Consider the following 23,367-nt stretch of genomic DNA (forward strand, 5'->3'; position numbering starts at 1 on the left):
ACCATGTAGCTTTGCTCCTTGGCAAACTGACAAGGATGTCACAGTATGTATTGTAGTGGACAGAATTACATTTTTTGGCTATTAAGAGACATGGTGATGATAATTTCAGCCTAGGATTTATAAGATGACTCATTAATAGTACGACTTCCTGTTGGTTAAACTCTGAATTTACTGTGGAAATACAGACTTAGCAAACTCTTTGAACCCTGCCTCTCAGTGTGCTTTTCCTGTATTCTGAGACATGCTTCTTAATAACAAGCGTGTATTGTCTAACAGAGCAAAACTGTATACACAGAAACAACAGACACTATTTCCACCATCTTACTTAGGATCTTTTTTATGGTCCTTGTATCTTTTTCCAGTGATACCTCTTGCCTTTCTAACAACTGTTTTCCTATGGTGACAGATTTTAATGTAGAATATATCCAGCGAGGTGGCTTAAGAGACCCTCTGATTTTCAAGAATTCTGATGGACTTGGAATAAAGTAAGTATTCTCAGCCTAATTGGATGTGATTGTGAATGACTATGTTACAGCAGAGCTATAGACAATGCAGTATTGATAATGCAAAGCCATAGTTGAAAATAATCCCCCCATTTAGATTTTAAAAGGATGTTTTTTTCTTATATGGTTACAAAAACAATTCGTGGTTGTTAGTTAAATGAGAAAATACTGGTGAGCTAAAAAATAAATTTAAATCTCTTAAAATCTGTGTCATGAATAAATAAATAAAAATCTTAAAAAATTTAAAAAATCTATTACCCTGAGATAACCACTTGTTAGCATTTTGTTGATATTATTTTTTATATTTATATTTAAAATATAGTTTTATATATATTTAAAATATATTGTTAAACCTAAATATAGTCTTTATATGTCTCAACTTAAGAGTTTTTAGTACTGGGCAGCCCCAGTGGCGCAGCGGTTTAGCGCCGCCTGCAGCCCAGGGCGTGATCCTGGAGACCCTGGATCGAGTCCCACGTCATGCTCTCTGTATGATGCCTGCTTCTTCCTCTGCCTGTGTCTCTGCCCCTCTCTCTCTCTCTGTCTCTATGAATAAATAAATATAACCTTTAAAAAAAAAAGAGTTTTTAGTACTCTAAGAAAAAACTCACACTGACTAGAGAAGGTGTGCTTCCCATTTATACTTACTGATGTTTGTTTCATAGGATGCCAGATCCAGACTTCACTGTGAATGATGTCAAAATGTGTGTGGGTAAGTATTAAACTTGTGGCCTTTGTGTCATTGAGTCAAAGATTTAAGACTTGAAACTGAGTTCTAAATTTCTGACTAAGATTTAAGGCTTAGGACTATGGAAGTACATATTTGATTGAAGTATACTACATGAAGTAGTTCCTTAATAAAAACTATTAGCAACTGAGAATTTTCTCAAAGGGAGTTACACAGTAGCTTCATTGAGTACTCATTAGGCGTAGAACTCTATTTCTTTCACACCTACTGTTTTATCACTGTGCATCCCTCCTTCTTTCCACGAAGAGCCTATTCCAGAACATTTTATATCTCTGAATCAAGAATAAAACTTCTTATCTGTGATTCTTTCCTGACAAGCAGTAGAGAAATTTCCAGGAAATTTTCACCAATGCTACATTTGGTAATTTGGCTAACATTTAAAACTTTGTAAGCTGAAGCATGCAACTCTTGATCTTGGGGTTGTAGGTTCGAGCCTCATGTTGGGTGGAGAGATTACTTTAAATCTGTGTAAGCCAAGAAATAGATATATTAAAATCTCTATCAGTGACTGGTTAATTTGAGTCTTTATATTTTATGATTTATATTTTATTCAAAATTTAGGAAAGGAAAGCAAATTAGATGAATTTAATTAAAGAAGAAAGCTTTCTGGTGTCAGTAAAGATTCAGATCAATTTTCTACAGACCATTTGGTGTTCCGTGTAGTCCTGAGACCCATCAGGATCCTTAGGAATTCAGATATGGTCACTCTCCTATACACATTAAAACAATAAGGTGGATCTAAACCTCTTAGAAATGTTTCCAGCAAGTCATGAAACAAAAGGAGGTTTTTTCTGATGTTTTCCTTCCAACATTACAACTTCTATTAAGTTTTGTCCTCTATGTTGAAGTTCCAGTGCAACCTTCGGCTTTGGAAATTAAGTATTTGCAGGGATCCCTGGGTGGCGCAGCGGTTTGGCGCCTGCCTTTGGCCTAGGGCGCGATCCTGGAGACCCGGGATCGAATCCCACGTCGGGCTCCCGGTGCATGGAGCCTGCTTCTCCCTCTGCCTGTGTCTCTGCCTCTCTCTCTCTCTCTGTGTGACTATCATAAATAAATAAATAAATAAATAAATAAAAAAAAAGGAAATTAAGTATTTGCAGTACTGTCTCTTAGCCACTTGAGGGCCCTTTTTAGGGATCTGGATAACTTGTTTATCCAAGAGGTGAAAGTCCTACATATAGCTCAGGTAGAGAAAAGTTCTCTAATTCCCTGTATTTTTTACTTCCACACTAATTCTTTGTTAGATTGCAGCTATCTACCTGTCACTGTGTATTTCCTACTATCTACACGATCTCTGGAGTATTCAGTATTCAGTAAATCTGTTGAGTAATTAAAATGCTTTCCCACTTTTCACAAAGCAGGGCTCATTCAGGGGACCTCAGAAAGTCTTGAGTACTTACAGGTCCATCACTGGACTTCTTTTCCTAACAGAGTTCCAGGGTAGTAATAAGTTAATGGGCTACCATAGCTTTTCTCTATTGGTCAGGCATTCTTATGGTTTGTGATCCACAATGCTTTGCCTCAGAATTATCTGTGGTACTTGTTAAAAATAAAGTCTTCTGGATCCCATCATAGACTTAGAGTATCCACATTTCTGAGTTATACAAATAGAAGGACTTAGTCACTTATTCACTCACTAGTCTCCTTTTAAATTTTTCCCTACTTCCCTATTTCCTCAGTAAGATGTTCACTGCTAATAATGATCTTTGGAAGCCCTTCATAACCTTATTTTTAACAAATAGACCTTTGAGTGATCATAGATATCTTTGCCATGATTTAAAATGCAGCAGTGGGGGCACCTGGGTGGCTCAGTTGGTTAAGTATCTGTCTCTTGGATTTGGCTCAGCTCATGATCTTGTGGGCCATGATGAGATCAAGCCCCGCATCAGGCTCCATCCTTAGTGGCGTGTCTACTCAAAGAATTCTCCTCCTTTGCCCCTCTACCTACTTACTCTCGCATGCGTGTGTGCGCACTCTGACTGTCTAAAGTAAATCTTTTAAACAGAGCAGTGATTGTATCTAACCTAATAGACTTACTATAAATTTCAGCTGATGCCTGACTTTATACCCATCCAAGTTGTTTGAAGTCCAGATTTTTTTTCTTGGATAACTAATGATTGTCAAAATGTAGTGAACAAAATATTGGTGATTGCAATAATCCATTATCACTATATGTACTTTGGCTAATCCACACTTCTACCTAACGTAAAATGCTACATTTCCAGTGTCAGTTCATGTCCCATAAAGAATAAAACCAATCTATCATGTACACTTTAGGTGATGGGATATATTGGTTGAGAGTATGGAATCAAGCAAAACTGTCTGGTTTCAGATTTCAGCTCTACTAAGTACTAGCTGTATAACCTTGGACAAGTTACTTAAATATGAAGTGCTCAGAATAGTGTCTGACGCATAGTACATGCTTAGTAAATGTTAGCTGTTATTACAATTCATTATTTTATCTAAATGCTCTGGTACATACAGAGTATTAGATGCTCTGGTACCATTGGCAGAATGGAATTGCTTTTGCTTTGATCTGCATTCTTGAAGAAAAGCATTCACTTTTTTAAATTGTGGTAAAATACAAATAGCATAAAATTTACCATTATAATAATTTTAAAGTATACAACTCAGTGCCATTAAGTATGTTCACAATGTGCAGTCATCAGCAGTATCTAGTTCTAGAACTTTTTCATCACCTGAAATGGAAATTCCATATCTATTAAGTAGTCACTCCCCATTACCTGCTACTCACAGTCCTAGCAACCACTGTTGTACTTTCTATGGATTTCCTGTTGTGGACATTTCATATAAATAGAATCATAAAATATGTAGCTTTTTGTGTCTGTTATATATGTATCATGTTAGCATGTAACAGCACTTCATTCCTTTTTAGTGTTGAATAATACTCCATCGTGAGTATACTACATTTTGTTAATCCATTCACTTATTAGTGGACATTTGGCTTTCCATCCTTTATATATATATATTTGTTTATTCATTTATATTTATATTTATATATATAAAGATTTTGAGAGAGCAAAGGGAGAGAGAGAGAAGCAGGCTCCCCGCTGATCAGAGACACCCCCCCACACACACACACAAATACATGGCTCTATCCCAAGGCCTTGAGATCATGACCTGAGCCAAAGGCAGACCCTAACCAACTGAGCCACCCAGACACTCCTGTTTCCATCCTTTAACCATTGTGACTAGAGCTGCTATGAACATTCATGTACAAGTTCTTTTTTGAACATCTGATTTTGACTCTTTAGATGCATATCTAGGAGTGGAAATTGCTGGATCATATGGTCATTTGCTGTTTAACTTACTGAGGAACCACCACCCTATTTTCCATAGTAGCTGCACCGCTTTACATTGTTACCAGCAAAGTCTTGAGGGTTCCAGTTTTCCTTGCCATCACTTACTAATTTCCCCCTTTTTTTTTTTGACTTACGGCCATCACAGTGGATATAAAATGGTATTTCAAGGCAATTTTGATTTAGCATTCACATTTTTTCCCAAAATATGAAGGGTGGGTGTGGTTTATTATTTTGTATTATCAGCTATATTTATTGTATTCTGCCATGTCTACTTTATTGTGGCCATATTCTTGTCCTCCTGACTATTATCTCTTATCTGTGACTAGACTTTAAACTTCTTAGAGGCAGGGACCAGGTCTTTTTTTTTTCCTTTTTAAAGATTTTATTTATTCATGAGAGGGGCAGAGACACAGGCAGAGGGAAGCAGGCTCCATGCAGGGAGCCCAATGTGGGACTCAATCCCACGCTCCAGGATCAGGCCCTGAGTCGAAGGCAGGTGCTCAACCACTGAGCCACCCAGGTATCCCGGGACCAGGTTATATATACCACTGGTTATAACCATGAAGACCAGTTATATAGTAGGTGTTATTGTTAGTTTCTTACAAATTGAATAGTATTCTTAGTATTTCACCAGCAGGTTTTTATTCTTTCTCCCCGTTTCTTGATCACTATATCCTAACTTTTTAGCTATCCTACCTATGCTTGTAATTTTCTGTTGAGTATTTCTTGTTGAGATTCTGTTTATTCTTCAAGTCCCAACTTAAATGTCTCTTCTTCCTCCTTTTTTCTAAAAAATCTTCTCCAGCCAGTCTAATATATATATATATTTTTTAAGATACTTTCCATTTATTACTACTATTTAATTGACACCTACTTCATCCTGAACATTTTACTTCATTGACTATATCCACATAGCAGCCTACAAGGTGATATTATTCCCAAATTATAGAAGATAATAAGGTTCAGAAAAGTTAAATAACTTTCCCAACTATTATTAGAGCTAATATTTAAATTTAGGGTATCTTTGGCTTTAAAGCTATTGTTATTCCCCCATGCTATTTTATGCATTTTGCCTTGTGTTGTAGTTGTTGCAGCTGGTTGAAAATCTGATATAGATCTTTGTGCCCATCATAGTATCTTTATCATTAAGTAAATATTTGTTGAATTAATGAAAAAGCGGATTTATATTAAAAATGCATGGGACACCTGGGTGGCTCAGTGGTTGAGCGTCTGCCTTGGGCTCCGGGCATGATCACAGGATCTGGGATCAAGTCCCACATCAGCCTCCTTGCGGGGATCCTGCTTCTCCCTCTGCCTGTGTCTCTGCCTCTCTCTATATATATCTCTCATGAATTAAAAAAAAAAGAAAGAGAAAGAAAAGAAATGCTTAACAGGTTTGGGAAATAACCCTTTTAAACAAAAGAATTGGGGTACCTGGGTGGCTTAGTCAGTTAAGCGTCTGCCTTCAACTCAGGTCATGATCCCCAGGGTCCTAGGATTGAGCCCCACATAGGGCTCCCTGCTCAGCAGGGAGTCTGCTTCTCCCTTTCCCTTTGCCCACCATTCCCCCTGCTTGTGCTTTCTCTCTTACTCTGTCAAATAAATAAATAAATAAAATCTTTAAAAAAAATGTATCACTGTATAGTGGACCCTTTATTCAAATTATGAGGGATAGATCTAGGTCCTGAAAACTGCTTCAAAACAGTGTTGCTTAGGGATCCCTGGGTGGCGCAGCGGTTTAGCGCCTGCCTTTGGCCCAGGGCGCGATCCTGGAGACCCGGGATCGAATCCCACGTCGGGCTCCCGGTGCATGGAGCCTGCTTCTCCCTCTGCCTGTGTCTCTGCCTCTCTCTCTCTCTTTCTCTCTGTGTGACTATCATAAATAAATAAAAATTAAAAAAAAAAACAAAAAACAGTGTTGCTCAGTAGAGAAGAGCATTGATTCTAGAGTTGGTCTAGAGTTCCAGGATTTTGTCCTGCAAGTTACATAACACCTGTTTTCTCATCTATGAAATGGGATTAGTACTTAACATTTAGTGTTGTTGGAATTGAGTGAGATATTGAATAGAAGATTCTTTGCCTGACCATAATGAAATATGCCATAGGAAATTGCTTTTAATATTACCTGTTGTCTTTCCAATTCTCTGTGGTTTGATTTTCTGTTGATTATCCTCTTAAGTGACAACTCTGTCTTTGTTTTTTACTTGAATATCTTAAATAGAGGATAGTTTGTTTCCTTCCACTTGTATTTTATATTCTTAATATATTTAAGGATAGTAGTGGCTCAGTAGAGATGATTGATACGTCTTTCATGGCAGGGAGTCGTCGCATGGTGGATGTCATGGATGTGAATACACAAAAAGGCATTGAAATGACCATGGCTCAGTGGACACGCTATTATGAAACCCCAGAGGAGGAGCGAGAAAAACTCTATAATGTCATCAGCCTCGAGTTCAGCCACACCAGGCTGGAGAACATGGTGCAGAGGCCCTCCACGGTTAGTCTAATTATCTAATTATTTTTTCCACATTATCATTGTCATCCAAAGGATTGTTTATATATAATGGGGAGAATTTATAACTTTTTATACATACCAAGATGAAATTGATGAAATAGTTTGATAATAACTCATTTTTAGAAAGTTCACCATTTTCTAAAATCACTTAATTTTATATAGAGATGGGCAATTTATTTATGCTTACCAGTAACTTAATTTAAGAACATTGGTCTTTGCATGTAATGGAAAAGTGTCTTGAATTCACTCTTAAAAGAACTGTCAGTATAAAGTTTGACTAATTTTATCTTGTGGGTTTACACTTGCTGAAAAGCTTGAGGGAAAACTAGTTTAGAGACAAGTGATCAATTTTATGAGATGGTTTCTTGAGCAGATTCCACTGGATGACTAGTATCAATAAACTGACAAGCCATCCTAAGAAAAAGTTGTTTTTGATCCTTAGCTCTCCTGAAGATACTGATTTAGCTCATCTCTTTGCAAAGTAGTGGCTGTCTACAGACTGTTGAAACACTTATTTTGCTTTTGAAATATGCCTAGTCATTTAATTCCTGTCTCAGAACTCACTTGAGTTACATATTTCAACTACAACAGCAGAACTTGTAATATTCTAATCATTTCCTTTAAAGTCAAGATCTCAGGGACGCCTGGGTGGCTCAGCAGTTGGGCGCCTTCCTTTGGCTTGGGCCGTGGTCCTGGGATCCGAGATCGAGTCCTGCATTGGGCTCCCTGCAAGGAGCCTGCTTTTCCCTCTGCCTGTATGTCTCTGCCTCTCTCCTCTCAGCCTGTGTCTCTCATGAATAAATAAATAAATCTTAAAAAAAAAAAGTCAAGATCTCAGTGTTTTATTCTATCTTCATTTAAATTATCCTAATTATACCTTTTTACTTTCAAAGTTAAAATATGATTGCTTTTATTTTGTTATTTTATATATACACCTACATTTAGCTTACTGGTAAGTTGCATTGTTATCATCACTAAGAATTGTTATGTACAGACCAGCAAGAAAATGTTCTCAGTATTTCACTATTATCTGAAGAGACAGTATAATTTTTTGTCACTACTTATTACTGAAGATGCTACAATTAAATACAGAATTTTTCAGGGTGCTTGAATGGCTCAGTCACTTAAGTGTCCTCCTACTCTTGATCTCAGCTCAGGTCTTGACCTCGGGGTTATGAGTTCAAGCCCTGTGTTGAGTCTGCATTGGGCTCTACACCTGGTCCCATATTTTTAAAAAATAATAAAATAAATAAAAAATATGGGGCACCTGGGTGGCTCTATTGGTTAAGTATCTGAGTCTTGATTTCATCTTGGGTCATGATCTCAGGGTCATAAGATCAAGCCCAAGTGTTGGGTCCCACACTGAGCAGAGCCTGCTTAAGATTCTGTCTCTCCCTCTGCCCCTCCCTGCTTGCGCTCTCATTCTCTCAAAAATAATTAATTAAATGAAAAAAAATACAGAATTTCTCATTAAGAAAGCTTTAACTCCCTAGAATGATAAAAATTCTTTTTATATTATCATTTGTTTGGTCATGTGGAAATACAGGAAGATAGGTGGTTAGAATTTAGTCTTGTCAGAAACACAGGAAGATAGGTGGTTAGAATTTAGTCTTGTCAGGGGCACCTCGGTGATACAGTTGGTGAAGCATCCACCTCTTGGTTTTGGCTCAGGTTGGGATATCAGGGTCATGAGATCCAGCCAAGGGGCTCATGCACAGAGTCTACTTAAAAGATTCTCTCTCCCTCTCCCCTCAACACTCTCTCTCTCAAATAAATCAGTCAGTCTTTTTTTAAAAAAAGAATTTAGTCTTGTCATTAGTCAAATACGATTCACTTAATAAATAAATAATAAAGGGCACCTGACTGGCTCAGTAGATAGAGCATGCAACTCTTGATCTCAGGGTCTTGAGTTCAAGGCCCACATTGAGCATAGAGCTTACTTTAAAAATTGTGTTTTTACTGTTGTTTTTTCTTTTTAATGTACAGTTCAGTGGTTTAAAAGAAAGAATAAGGGATGCCTGGGTGGCTCAGCGGTTTGAGCATCTGCCCTCGGCTCAGGGCATGATCCTGGGATCAAGTCCCGCATCAGGCTCCCTGCAAGGAGCCTGCTTCTCCCTCTGCTTGTGTCTCGGCCTCTCTCTCTGTGTCTCTCATGAATTGATAAATAAAATATTTAAAAAAAAAAAAAAGGATAAGAGATGTAAGAATCACGGAAACATTATTTATAATATTTATAGATTAACATTATTAATATTTTTAGAATTTCAATTTAAAAATAAAATGATTATAGCTACAAAAGTAAAACTTACAGGGCACCTGGGTGGCTCAGTTGGTAAAGTTTTCAACTCTTGGTTTCAGCTTGATGGTGATCTTGGGTTATAGGATGGGGCCCCCCATGGGGCTCTCTGCTTGGCAAGGGAGTTGGCAAGTCCCTGTCCCTCTGCTCCTTCCCATACTTGCATGGGTGCACTCTTGCTCTGTCTGTCCCTCTAAGGTTTATAAATAAAATCTTTTAAAAAGTAAAACTTATTCATACTTTTCCATTCTTAAAATTTAGAAATGTGTCGTTCACACATGAAGCCTTATTTGTAACATCTTAATTTATTCATTTTGTTCTTTTAATGATAAAAAATGCTGCATCATTCTATAACAGAAAAATAATGGACCATTAAATGGAGGAGTAGAACTATGGAAGGGCTCAGAAATAGAACATTTTCTAGATGGGGCACCTAGGTGGCTCAGTCAGTTAAGCATCTGCCTTCAGCTCAGGTCATGATCCCAGAGTCCTGGGCTCCCTGCTCAATGGGGGAGTCTGCTTCTCCCTTTCCCTCTGCTTGCTGCTCCACCTGCTTGTGTGCGCATGCTCTCTTTCTATCAAATAAAATCTTAAAGAAAAAAAATTTTCTAGTGGGCAGAGAACAATGAACCAGTATTTTTTTAGGGACCTAAAACATGGCTGGAAAGATTGAGCTATTACCAAGGTCACCTGAAAGCAGGAAAACTTTTAATGACCTTGCTATGTAAGCAGCAGTATGCTTATTCTGCTGAGGCATTATTTATTTATTTACTGGAGTATTTTTCCCTGAAGTGTATCCCTCTTTTCCAATATATCTCAATAATGCTTTTTCGAAAACCAACTTTATTGAGGTACAATTGACATACAATAAAGTATACCCATTTTAAGTGTACGTTTCAATGAGTTTGAACAAATACACTTATTCATGTAACAATCTTTCACATAAACTACATAATCTTTTGTTCTCTATGACATTCACACCTTCGGAATTAGCTTATTATTTGTTCAAGTGCCTGCCACATGCTGAACACTATGCTAGGTGCTAGATGACCTATGGAAAATAAAGTCCTTCTCATTCTCAAAGTGCTTAGAGTCTCACAGGGAAGAAAGACCAGAGGATAGACATTTCTGCAAACTACAATAATGGTGAGTGCCTTAAATGTGAATAGAGTACTGTGGGAGCAATAGGAAGGACCCCTCTAACATAACTGGAGAATTAAGGAGGGGAAGCTCTTTGGAGGAAGTGATAGCTAAGCTTGACATAAAGGAAACAAGGAAGCAAAGGGAAAGAAAACCAGAATTCCAGGCAGGAGTAGTCTGTGTAAAAAGTAGGAGCAAGGAAAGGAAAGTGGGCAACCTTTAAGTGCCTTTTATAGGTTATTAGCATAAAGAGGGATTCTGTGGTGAGGAGAGATTATTTTCTGCTGTCATTCTTTCAGTACCTGAGAGATAGTTGAAAAACAACATAAACAATGTGCAAATTTGCTTGGTAATGGGAAAGTTAATTCATGGAAGGCATGGGTGGTTTTTTGTTCAGCATATGAATAGATTAGGTCCTAGGTATTGGACTTCTTACCATTTTGGCCCTAGTATTGATGCAGAACAGGTAGAAACTGGTGATTACCTCTACTGGAGACTTGCTCTCTCATGGATCAGGCCATTTAGCAAAAGGCCTATCCAGAGCTTAAAGATTAACCTAAGGAGAAAAATATGAATACCTTAACAATATTCTCTTGGTAGTCAGATGATACCTAATAATACCAATTAAAAAGAGGTGCCAGGGATCCCTGGGTGGCGCAGCGGTTTGGCTTCCTTTGGCCCGGGGCGCGATCCTAGAGGCCTGGGATCGAATCCCACGTCGGGCTCCCTGCATGGAGCCTGCTTCTCCCTCTGCCTGTGTCTCTGCCTCTCTGTCTCTCTCTGTGTGACTATCATGAATAAATAAATAAAATCTTTAAAAAAAAAAAAAAAGAGGTGCCAAGGGGCACCTGGGTGGCTCAGTGGTTGAGCATTTACCTTTGGCTCAGGTTGTGATCCCCGGGTCCTAGAGCCTGCTTCTCCCTCTGCCTAGGTCTCTGCCTCTCTCTCTGTCTCTCATGAACAAATAAAAATCTTAAGGGAAAAAAAAAAAATTCCATGTGTTCCTAACCCTTCCTTTCCCCATCCAGACATAAGACCTTATAGTGTCTTGAACAAGTAAGATACTCATTATTTTGTTAAAGGCTTTCCAAAAGAGAATACCAGGAGGTGGGAGATGCTGACCACTACGTGAAGAAAACAGAAAGTAGACTTTGTGGGAAAGAAAGGAAGGTGGAGTTCATTGAGTGTTCTAGGCCCAGTGGATGCTTGGTTAAAACTGTTGGCTTTCTGAACAGAAATCCTTTAAAGTAGAGCCGCAAGTTAAGCTTCATAATTGCTCTTGACAATGACTTGCATGTCATTGGTGATCCCTTCATCATACAGTTTACATCTGAGTGTTCCCTAGCCACCTGCCTTGTAACATTATACACAGCTTGTATGTATTTATCTAGGTCTATATAGGAAATAAATAATCAAATACAGATTTTGTTTTAAAACTTACCAAATACATGTGTTTATAGCCTTAAGTTAGGTATTTGTAATGTCAGTACTGTACTGGAAACATGGTTTGGCTCACATTTTTATCTCCCTGAGACTTTCTTGGAGGTCAGTGGTTGGATGGTACACACATTTGAAGGTACAGGACATGCTACAATTCATTATAAAGTGCAGATAAGTTCATACTGCTGTAACTTTCTTTGAGCACATATTATTTAAAATAGGTTCCTAGGGACGCTTGGGTGGCTCAGCGGTTGAGCGCCTGCCTTCGGCCCAGGGTGTAATCCTGGAGACCTGGGATCAAGTCCCACATCGGGCTCCCTGTGGGGAGCCTGCTTCTCTGTCTGCCTGTGTCTCTGCCTCTGTCTCTTTCTCATGAATAAATAAATAAAGTCTTTAAAAAAATAAAATAGATTACTAAATTCTAGTAATATTAAGAAGTTTTAACGTCTATTTACATGTAGTCCTCACAGTATCATTTTGAGTTAATCATCCTTCTTTTACAAATGAGATCCAGAGACTTGCATGTGAGAGAACATGACAGGCCTGGAACTTCTGATTCCTAACCTAGTAGATTCTATAGCACATTGTTGTGCAAGTCTACAAATCTCCATTGGATTTCTTTCCTTTTTCTTGTTCTTTTTTTTTTTTTTTAAGTTTAGTTTTAAGTTTTTATTTAAGTATCTTAGCTGCTCTAACAGAGTTACATCTTTTGGTAAGTTTATTGGTACTTTCCAGACTAAGCCTTTTATTGAATCAGAAAAGGACAGCTGATTATACCAGTATTGACACAGAAGAGATACCACTGTGTTTTTAATGGCATCATTTTGATTAGTGCTACCTTTATGATCATATTCATAGAACCATTAGTCTTTTTTTTTCACCGAATAATTATGTTTGCCTACTGACCCTTTGATTCACCAGCAGATTGTCTATAATTAAATTATAGTTTGTCAGGGGTTCCTGGGTGGCTCGGTCAGTTAAGCATTGGGCTCTTGATCTCAGCTCAGGTTTTGATCTCAGGGTCATGAGTTCAGGCCTTGTATTGAGCTCCATGCTGGATGTGGAGCCTACTTTAAAAAGTAAATTAAATAAAGAAGTCATAGTCTTTCAGTGTGTATTTTGAAAAATTCTATTTTTCTTGACTTTAAAGTTCTCTTTAATCTCCATCCTTCCATTGAATCCTAAATGTTTCTTCTTTCTTTTTCAAGGTGGATTTCATTGACTGGGTAGACAACATGTGGCCAAGGCACTTGAAGGAAAGTCAGACTGAATCAACAAATGCCATCTTGGAGATGCAGTACCCCAAAGTACAAAAGTAAGTGGCTTTCCCTGCATATCCTCAGGTGCATTGGGAAACCCAAGTGATAGCAAAGACTGGTTCCTGCCTTCGGAGCCTTGCTCTGTGTCCTGAATGATCAAAAGGATGAATTAATTCTTTAAACAGTAGGCTTTACAGTTCCCAAGGGAAGAGTGTGTATAACAATGTCATAACCATGATTACATAGTTTAAAGAAAATGTATTCTCTGGTACATTGAAATTGTGTTCCTTGCACTTGGAATTGATTAGGTAGAAAATGGGTGCAAAGGGGGAGAATGTGGCATTGTGGTAAAGCAGGTTCTCTTTTTTTCATCAGTGCACTAATACTGCTTTTTTTGGGGTCAGGTACTGTCTAATGAGTGTTCGAGGCTGCTATACTGACTTCCATGTGGACTTCGGTGGTACCTCTGTTTGGTATCATATCCATCAAGGGGGAAAGGTACGGTCATAGTTATGATGGGGGTTGGAATCTGAAGCTGGTTTTATGATTCTGCTTCAGTTCATGCATGTTTAATATACCCTGGAAATTAATCTATTAGGGAATTGTCCTCTATTCTAGAGAGAATTGTAGATTAAGTTGACCTTCTTGGCTAGACTTCAGTAGGAATTGATACTCTTCTAGTCTGTCATTACACCAATATTGGCACAATACTTAGTAAACCTCAACAGTTCTCTATTTTTAGATTCCCAGGGCAGAATTCTGCACATGAAGCAAGGAAGTGGTTTTAGGAAGACAAGTTAATTTCTTTACATGGAAATGTAATAATGTAATAGAAAGCAGTACAAATTTTGTATGGATTCACAATGATACCAACAAATTATGAAGGCATTGATCTGAACTGTGGCCAAAGGAAGCCTTTAATTCCTTTCCAAGGAAGGATATGAATAGATTTTGAAAGATTATTCTTATTCATAAAGAATTATGTTCAAACAAGCTTGTCAGATTGTTTCTAAATGCTATGTGAGAATAGAATCTAGGATTAATGTCAGAGGTTCATACTATTATACTCTTATTGTTATCCTTTTTCCCCTTTGCTAGAAGTGGATACATTTGTGAAAGAAAAAGTAGAACTGGATTGAAAACATAATGCTTTTAAATATGAGGTCCTGGGGATCCCTGGGTGGCTCAGCAGTTTAGCAAACATGTGCCTTTGGCCCAGGGTGTGATCCTGGAGTTCCAGGATCGAGTCCTGCGTTGGGCTCCAGGCATGGAGCCTGCTTCTCCCTCTGCCTGTGTCTCTGCCCCGCCCCTCTCTGTGTCTATCATGAATAAATAAAACCTTCAAATAAATAAACAAATAAATAAATAAAAATAAATAAAATGTGAGGTCCTAATTTAGAACAACTATACCTCCTCCAGATCCAAAAGTATTTTGTATATTTTGGATCGATTTCAGTGTTTTCTTAAGTTTTTTCCTTTTGGGATGCCTGGGTGGCTCAGCAATTGAGCATCTGCCTTTGGTTCAGGGCATGATCCCAGAGTTCCGGGATTGAGTCCCACATCGGGCTCCCTGCATGGAGCCTGCTTCTCCCTCTGCCTGTGTCTCTGCCTTCTCTGTGTGTCTCTCATGAATAAATAGATTAAAAAAAAAAAAAAAGAATAAATAGATAAAATCTTTAAAAAAAAAAAAAAGTTTTGTCCTTTTGGTCTTGGTTGCTATCCTGGAACAAAGCAACCTAGGCCTATCTCTTGAAGATATTGAACCTAACTGTATTTCTTAGGACTATAGAGGCAGACAACTAGGGGCAAGTAAGGGATTTCCTAGGTAGCAAACTGAATGCCCCTCTTCTCTCTCAGTCCTGGGTGTGTTCTAGACTCCATAATCAAACCCCAGGAAAGCTCTAATGCCATTTCCACAAGTGAAGGACAAAAAAGATCTACTTCATTAGGGCCTTTAGAATTTCCCAAAAGTTCAGGTTCTATATGCTAGGAGAATTGCTTTCTGCTCTTCTGTTGGCCTTAATGTTGTACCTGTTGAGGGAGACGACTGGGTCATGTCAATGGCTGTTAACAGACTGAAGTTTTTTAACTCACAGGTCTTCTGGCTCATCCCCCCTACAGCCCACAACCTGGAGCTGTACGAGAATTGGCTGCTGTCAGGGAAACAGGGAGACATCTTTCTGGGTGACCGGGTGTCAGATTGCCAGCGCATTGAGCTCAAGCAGGGCTATACCTTCGTCATTCCTTCAGGTAAGCAAGGTGGGAAAAATGGGTTGTTTAGCCACTATTCTGATTGTTCCCCATTCTCTTAAGGGATGGCTACAAGTGCTAGAGTGCAGAAATTAGTGATATTTTTTATCGGGTCACTAGTTACAAAATAAGTAGTTGGGAGCACAGATTTTGGAGTCACAGACATGTATTAGAATTCTGACTATTAGTTTACCTGCTGATACCATGTTGGTCAAATACTTAAATCTCTGTCACATTTTGTTTTGAGGGGTAAATGGAAATACATGTAAACTCTCTTGTACTGTGTCTTCACAGTAGGTGCTCTCATAAATAGAAGCAACATTTGTTAAGCTTGCTGTATGCCAAACACTTTACGTGCATTTTCTGATTTAATGCTAACAACCATATAAAGTTTAATTTTTATAGAGAACATTAGTTTTATAGAGGATATTGAGGCTGCAAGAGATTTAATAACTTGACCAACCACTAAATGGCAGAATCAGAGTAAAATGTGTGATCTAGGAGTCTAGTTTTCTGAGAGACCCATATTATAACATGTGCTTAAGCCACTTCCCTCCACTCCCTTTCTTCTAGGCTGGATTCATGCTGTGTATACTCCTACAGACACATTAGTCTTTGGAGGCAATTTTTTGCATAGTTTCAATATCCCCATGCAATTAAAAATATACAACATTGAAGATCGGACACGGGTAAGTAATTCTGTGTAGCAACTGGATGTGAAAAAGATTGTGTCCATTTAAGACAGATGTTATAAGAGATTCATTGGTAGTTATCTCAAAACTTCGATTTTTCTGTGAGTTAAAATGCAGTGTTGACATTTCAGGGGCGCTGAGAAGAAGGCTTTAATGAGGTCTATGTTGCTTGGTTTGGGGGACTCTGATTCTTTGAGGTTCTTGGTATCTTGGATTTTTATAGGGCCAAGTGAACATTGGGGAATCTCTTGAGCCATGTTTTTATTTTTTATATGCTCTTAGAATAATTAGATATAATGGGATTTATCAATTTAGGTTTCACGACTTTGAATTCATGTATCTTTCTTTACTCCAATTACTGTCCAGCACCCAAACTGTTGTACTTGAATAAATCAATGTGATACTGCTTTTCCCAGCTGGGGTTCCTTGAGAGAGTGAAGTCCTTTAGAAAATGATTTGTGCATCTTACTCTCTTAGTTTTCTGTGGGAGGGTACATAGCCGATACCATTCTAGATATATATGAAAAAAGTTAATTCCTTACAATGCAGTGGATGCCCTGGCAAGAGTTGGCAAACTTTTTCCATAAAGAATCAGATAGTGAATGTTTTTGGTTTTGTGGGCCATACAATATCTGCTGCAAGTACTTCACTGCCTTGTAGAATGAAATACTTAAATAAATGAGCATGGCTCAAATGAAACAAAATTTTATTTATGGACAGGGAAATTGAATTTCATATAGGTTTCCCATATCACAAAATGCTCTAATTTTAGTTTAGTGGGTGTTTGTTTGTTTGTTTGGGGTTTTTTAGTCATTTAAGAATGTGAAAACACTGTTACCTCACAGGCCTTACAAAAATAGATCAGATCCACTAGCTGCTGTTTGCTGGTCAACCCATGTCATAAGGAAACAGGACTTAATTCTTTAGCAGAACCCAAGCTGGTAAGGGCTGAATTACAGATGATTAAGGTATAGGGATGCCTGGGTGGCTCAGCAGTTGAGCGTCTGCCTTTGGATCAGGGTGTGATCCTGGAGACCTGGGATCAAGTCGCACATCGGGCTCCCTGAATGGAGCCTGCTTCTCCCTCTGCCTGTGTCTCTGCCTCTCTCTCTCGGTGTCTCTCATGAATAAATAAATAAAATCTTAAAATAAATGAATGGTATAGATAGATGGTATTGACCTTAAACAGCAATTAGAGTATAGAGTCTTTAGAGGGCAGTGCTGTTCCCAATTTGCTCTCAAGTAGTTCAGCAGAATAATAATGAGTATATATGAATATATGAATAGAGATTAGCAAATGTGGGGAAGTGTTAATAGCTGGTGAATCTCGAATAATGCTTTAGGCACTGTTCATGATACTGTTCTTAAAACTTTTGATGAATTTGAAATTTTTCAAAGTTAAATTTAAAAAATTGCAAGTAGTGAAGAATTTACAATTTTTAGAAAGAATGATCATTGACTTACTTACTGTGAACATGGTCACTTAGCCATTTTAGTGCCTGTTTTGAAACCTGTATTTTGGTTAGGAGCTACCTATTATCTTACACACAGGAGTACTATTGTTGGAGTTATAGGGATTACCCTATTCGAAATAAGAAGATGCAGTTCTGGGACCCCTGGGTGACTTAGTCATTTAAGGAGCCAACTCTTCATTTTGGCTCAGGTCAGGATCTCAGGGTCCTGGAATCCAGCTCCATGCTCAGTGGGGAGTCTGCTTCTGGATTCTGTCTCCCCCTATGTCCCTTCCCCTGCTCATGCACTTTCTTTCTCAGATATATAAATAAGTCTTTTTAAAAAATGGGGCTCCTAAAAAAATGGGGCTCCTGGGCAACCCGGGTGGCTCAGCGGTTTGGTGCCACCTTTCAGCCCAGGGCCTGATCCTGGAGACCCTGGATCGAGTTCCATGTTGGGCTCCCCGCATGGAGCCTGCTTCTCCCTCTGCCTGTGTCTCTGCTTCTCTCTTTCTGTCTCTCTAATGAATAAATAAATGTTTTTTTAAATGGGGCTCCTGTGCTCAAATATATAAATAAATCTTTAAAAAAATGGGGTGCCTGAGTGGTTCATTCAGTGAAGTGTCTGCCTTCAACTTAGGTCATGATCCCAGGGGCCTGGGATCAAGCCCTGCATCAAGCTCCCCTCCCTGCTGAGCAGCTAGCCATTTGTCCTTCTCTCTCTGTCCCTCCTGCTCCTGAGCGCTCAATCTCAAATAAATAAATAAAATCTTTTTAAAAAGATGATGGGGCAGCCCGGGTGGCTCAGCAGTTTAGCACCACCTTCAGCCCAGGGCGTGATCCTAGAGACCCGGGATCAAGTCCCACGTCAGGTTCCCTGCATTGAGCCTGCTTCTCCCTCTGCCTGTGTCTCTGCCTCCTTCTCTCTCTCTCTCTCTCTCTCTCTCTCTCGAATAAATAAATAAAATCTTAAAAAAAAAAAAAAAGCTGATGCAGTGTTTTTAAAATAAATTTTATAGGGGCATCTGGGTGGCTCAGTTGGTTGAGTGTCTTCAGCTCAGCTCAGGTCATGGTCTTGGTGTTCTGGGATCAAGCCCCTGCAGCGAATCTGCTTCTCCTTCTCCCTCTGCCGCCCCCCTCCGCGCACCCCCCTCTCATGTTTCCTCTCGCACACATGCTCTCTCAAATACATAAAATCTTTTTTTAAGAAGTGTATTTCTATTTGTTTGTTGAGTAATGAAACTATAAGAAAGTAATAAGTTTGAAATTGTAATAATGATAATAGGTAAAATGTTTCAAAAGAGAGAAATTACATAATTTCATAATAAAGTACTCTTACTTAACTCCATGGTTCTCAGAGATGATACTACCTATTTACTTAATCTGAAAATGAGGTTTTAGAAAGTATTCCCCTTTTTTGGCTAAAAACTATATTATGCCCATGAGTTACTGATGTAATTGCTGAGTTGCTGAGGAAGAAAGGGAAAATGTATATTCATTGACATAGGTGAAATGAGTTACTGTGCATGAAGTTTCCTGCAGACTGTTAAACTTCTAATAACTGATCTTGATTAATATTCCTAGACTTTGTGTATCAAGAAATGTCAAATTTCAGTCTAACCACCATATTATTCCATTTTCTCTATAGCTTAATTCTTTCATTCTAAATAAGGAACTCCTCTGTGTTTCTATAAAAATTTCACTGAGTCACCTGCATAATGTACACAGTGTTTTTTTTTAATTATTATTATTATTGCTTTTTACACCAACCTTTTATGTGCCAATAGCAATCTGGCATCCATTTAATATGTTAATTTACAAAAATAAAGTGTGTTGTGAATTTAAGACAATATTTTTGGTTTCTTTTGCCATGCCAGTGTGGAAATACCATACTATTTAAACTGGAGTGTTGGTGATTATTCTACTAATAGCACTTAAAAGCTTAATAATTCATAAGGAGGATTAAAAAAAATCCCCTCCCCCCAAAAATTCTAACCCAGTCTTGGAATTTATATACTCTGTAGTGTTTGGCAACATAGATAAAATATAATAAGGTAGGTTGGGTGTGTGATCTCTTGGCTGTTGTTAATGCATTCCGATTAGTTCCAAGTAAAAAATAAAAGGTTTAGTGCCCTATTTTTTTTTTTTTTTAACTGTCAGTATTTTACTTAGCTCTCAACAGAATCCTAGAGGGCTTCAGAATTTTGGGTTGTCCTGAACTTTTAATAAAAACCCTTCCAGAAAAGTGTTAATATGTGTAAAAGATGAACAGAGAGACCTGTGTATTATAATTTGGGGGTACCTAATATCTATTAATTATGTGGTTCCCGGGCAGCTCAGGTGGCTCAGCGGTTTGGCACCACCTTTGGTCCAGGATGTGATCCTGGAGACCCTGGATCGAGTCCCATGTCCGGCTCCCTGCATGGAGCCTGCTTCTCCTTCTGCCTGTGTGTCTCTGCCTCTCTCTCTGTGTCTCTCATGAATAAATAAGTAAAATCTTTAAAAAAAAAAAATAAATTATGTGGTTCCCCCCCACACACACCTTACCAAAGTAAATTAACTTGACCTTCTTAAAAATAAACTTTTATTTATATATTTTTAAGTAGCCTCTAGGCCTGATGTGGGGCTTGAACTCAAGACCCTGAGATCAAGTTACATGCTCTACTACTAAGCCACCCAGGTGCCCCTAATTTGACTTTAAAATAAAGGAGGAAAAATGTCTTTTAGTTGTTAAAACTGTAGCCACTTAAGATAGTTTCAGAGCCTAGTTCCTCTAAATTGGAAACCTAGTGAAAAGTACATGCTTCTCTTGCCTTGTAATAAGGAAAGTAATCTCCTCATTCCAGGCATGCTCTGTGACCTGGTGAAGGGTTTTGAAAAGGGTCTTGCATCCAGATCTCCATGATTTAGGAATACTACCTGATCTGGAGCTTTGAAAAGAAGATGAGAATGTTCTCAGTTGCATATTCAAAACAATCTTAAACGTATTGTTGGGTTCTCCTTTTGAAAGTTGTCCTCTCTAAAAGAAGTTGGCAAAATATATATAGGGTAGTCCCCATTGTTAGTCTTCCTCACTGATTAATCAATGCTGATTTGCCTTTGTTTCAACTATGCTTGATCTGAAGGGCAGTTCTTTTTATTATTATTCAGCTGGAATGATTTCATGCTGCTTCTGGAGAGAATGAAAGGAACTAAAGGCAGTGGCTGATTAGGCCTTGTGGAGCAGCAATCTAATTTGTGGACCTGCCATTGGGGCAGACTGCAAAATACTGTACAGATCAGCTGAGAGCTGATGGTGGGAAAATATGCAGTCTTGTATGTCCTAAACTAGACATAGCTTGAGAATGAGTCTCTAATCATACTTTTCTATAGGTAAGAACATAATTAAAGCATATAACTTCATCTCATAACCTGTTATCCATTAGATCCATTAGATCTTTGTCCCATGGCCTTCTGGGTTAAAACTTGTAGTAAAGGCATGACTGCTTGGCAGGCCTTTGTATCCTAAGAACCCTGAAACGGTTTTCTCAACTAAGTATATTGTGTCTTAGGGACGCCTGGGTGGCTCAGCGGTTGAGCGTCTGCCTTGGCTCAGGGCCTGATCCCAGATCCAGGATGGAGTCCCATATCAGGCTCCTTGCATGGAGTCTGCTTCTCCCTCTGCCTGTGTCTCTGCCTCTCTTTCTGTGTCTCTCATGAATAAATAAATAAAATCTTAAAAAAAAGAAAAAAAGGTATATTGTGTCTTACTCTAACACTTTACTCTGTCCCAGAACTTACTTTTTGATACTTTCCCAAGACACCTTTTTGGTGGTTCTTAAATACCTTTTAATTTTAGTGATTGTTTCCCAAGACCAGCAATTTTTAGGTTGACAGATCCAGTTAGGTTCTTGTTCCAAATGCCACCCTACCTGTTGACTAGAGTATCTTCCCTAGGTTTATTTTTGCAGTGATTCAATTTGTCTTACTCTTTTATCTTGTAAATTGTTATCAGCTTGTTTTTCTCATTATTTTGTTCCCACATAGGTTCCAAATAAGTTCCGTTATCCATTTTACTATGAGATGTGTTGGTACGTGTTGGAGCGCTATGTGTACTGCATAACAAACCGCTCCCACCTAACTAAGGAATTTCAAAAAGAGTCCCTCAGTATGGGTAAGTGTTCTGCATAAACATGAATTTACCTGCTTGGAACTACCAAATTCATTCATTGGAGTTCAATGCTGTTTACAATTGATCTCCTACCCAGACATGAATTACTAGGCAAAATGAAATATCTGGATCTCTCCTTTGTCTGAATTGTTAATATTTAGCTCTGTAAGAAAGATAATCATTTGTCTACTATGTGTTATTGTTTAAAGAATGGCAAAAAAAAAAAGAATGGCCTTTGGCACAATAAACACTAAGAACATGTCCTCATGCTAACTTTTACTATATTCCAGGCACTTTACTAAGCATTTACATACATTAAATTCTGATTATTACCTGTGAGGTAGGTACTGTAATCTTCATTTTACAAATGGTGACATTAAGTTTCAAGGAGATTAAAAAACTTGTTCATGATCTTATAGTTAATAAGTGAGAAAGCTATAGTTTGAATCAAGTTGGTAAGACTCTAAGGTCTATATCCTTAACCTGTATGCTTTAATGTTTCCCCAATTTATATCAAGAGAAGTATTTTATCGGATGGCAAGATACTTTCAGTTATACATTTTTAGGCTGTTACATGCCCTAAGGTGCAGAGGAGCCAAGACTGAAATATCCTGTGGTCACATCTTCCATGGAATCTTCAGTCTAAGCCAGATATTTTTTTGCTTCAGCATTTTCCTTTGAAGATAGTTTATATTCTTGTTTGAAAATAAAAAATGACCACCCAGTACATGAAAGCAGGATACAGAATTGTATATGCAGCATAATCCCAGTGCAATCGTAATCACGCACATATGCTTAGAAAAAGATGGAGGGGCACCTGCGTGGCTCAGTCAGTTAAGTGCCTTCAGATCAGGTCATGATCTCGGTCCTGGGATGGAGCCCTGCATCAGGCTCCCTGTTCAGTGGGAAGCCTGCTTTTGTCTCTCCCTCTGCCTGCTGCTCCCCCTGCTTGTGCATGCTCGCTCTTGCTCTCTCTCTCTTTCTCTCCCTGTCAAATAAATAAATAAATTTTTTAAAAAGAGAGAAAGAAAAAGATGGAAAGAAAATAGATCAGCTGTTGACTTTTTATCCAAGGATGGAGGGATAAGGGGTGACTTATTTACTTCTTTGCACCATCCTATATTTTCAAAATTAATAGTAAATATAGATTATCTTTTTTCCCATTTGGATTGGTTAACTTTTGTAGTTTTCTTTTTTTTAAGTTTTTATTCAATTTCCAGTTCATTCAAATTCCAGTTAGTGCAGTGTAATATTAGTTTCAATGGGCAGTATAATGATTCGTCTCTTCATACAGCACCTGGTGCTCATCACAATTACCCTTCTTAATCCCATCACTTATTTCACCCATACCTCCACCCACCACCCCTCTGGTAACCATCAGTTTGTATGGTTAAGAGTCTGTTTCTTGTATTACTTTCATAATAAAGAATCAGTGAACATTTAACAATTTTTCTTTTGTTAAAACTTGACTATCAGAATCTTCCTTTTAAAAAAATACTTGCTTTATTTTGTTAGCCATATTGATAGGATTTCAATTCTGAAGTTTGTAATTTTATGACCAGAACTTTTAACAAAACTATGAGTAATGTGCTTCATACTA

At 38.2% G+C, this 23,367-nt stretch overlaps 1 protein-coding gene across 10 annotated transcripts in view; it reads left to right on the top strand.

The window, feature by feature from the left end:
• KDM2A (lysine demethylase 2A) overlaps positions 1-23,367 on the top strand; it is a 115,470-nt gene that overhangs the window by 65,414 nt on the left and 26,689 nt on the right. For all 10 annotated transcript variants that reach the window (XM_077862581.1, XM_077862582.1, XM_077862580.1 and 7 more), the window contains 8 exons: positions 407-485; positions 1,169-1,215; positions 6,893-7,071; positions 13,174-13,280; positions 13,629-13,722; positions 15,321-15,474; positions 16,048-16,163; positions 21,644-21,770. In XM_077862581.1, coding sequence (XP_077718707.1) covers positions 407-485; positions 1,169-1,215; positions 6,893-7,071; positions 13,174-13,280; positions 13,629-13,722; positions 15,321-15,474; positions 16,048-16,163; positions 21,644-21,770 — 903 coding nt within the window. The remainder of the gene's footprint in view (positions 1-406; positions 486-1,168; positions 1,216-6,892; positions 7,072-13,173; positions 13,281-13,628; positions 13,723-15,320; positions 15,475-16,047; positions 16,164-21,643; positions 21,771-23,367) is intronic.

Source organism: Canis aureus, chromosome 21, assembly GCF_053574225.1.
Source record: "Canis aureus isolate CA01 chromosome 21, VMU_Caureus_v.1.0, whole genome shotgun sequence".
In the NCBI taxonomy this organism is placed as follows: domain Eukaryota; kingdom Metazoa; phylum Chordata; class Mammalia; order Carnivora; family Canidae; genus Canis; species Canis aureus.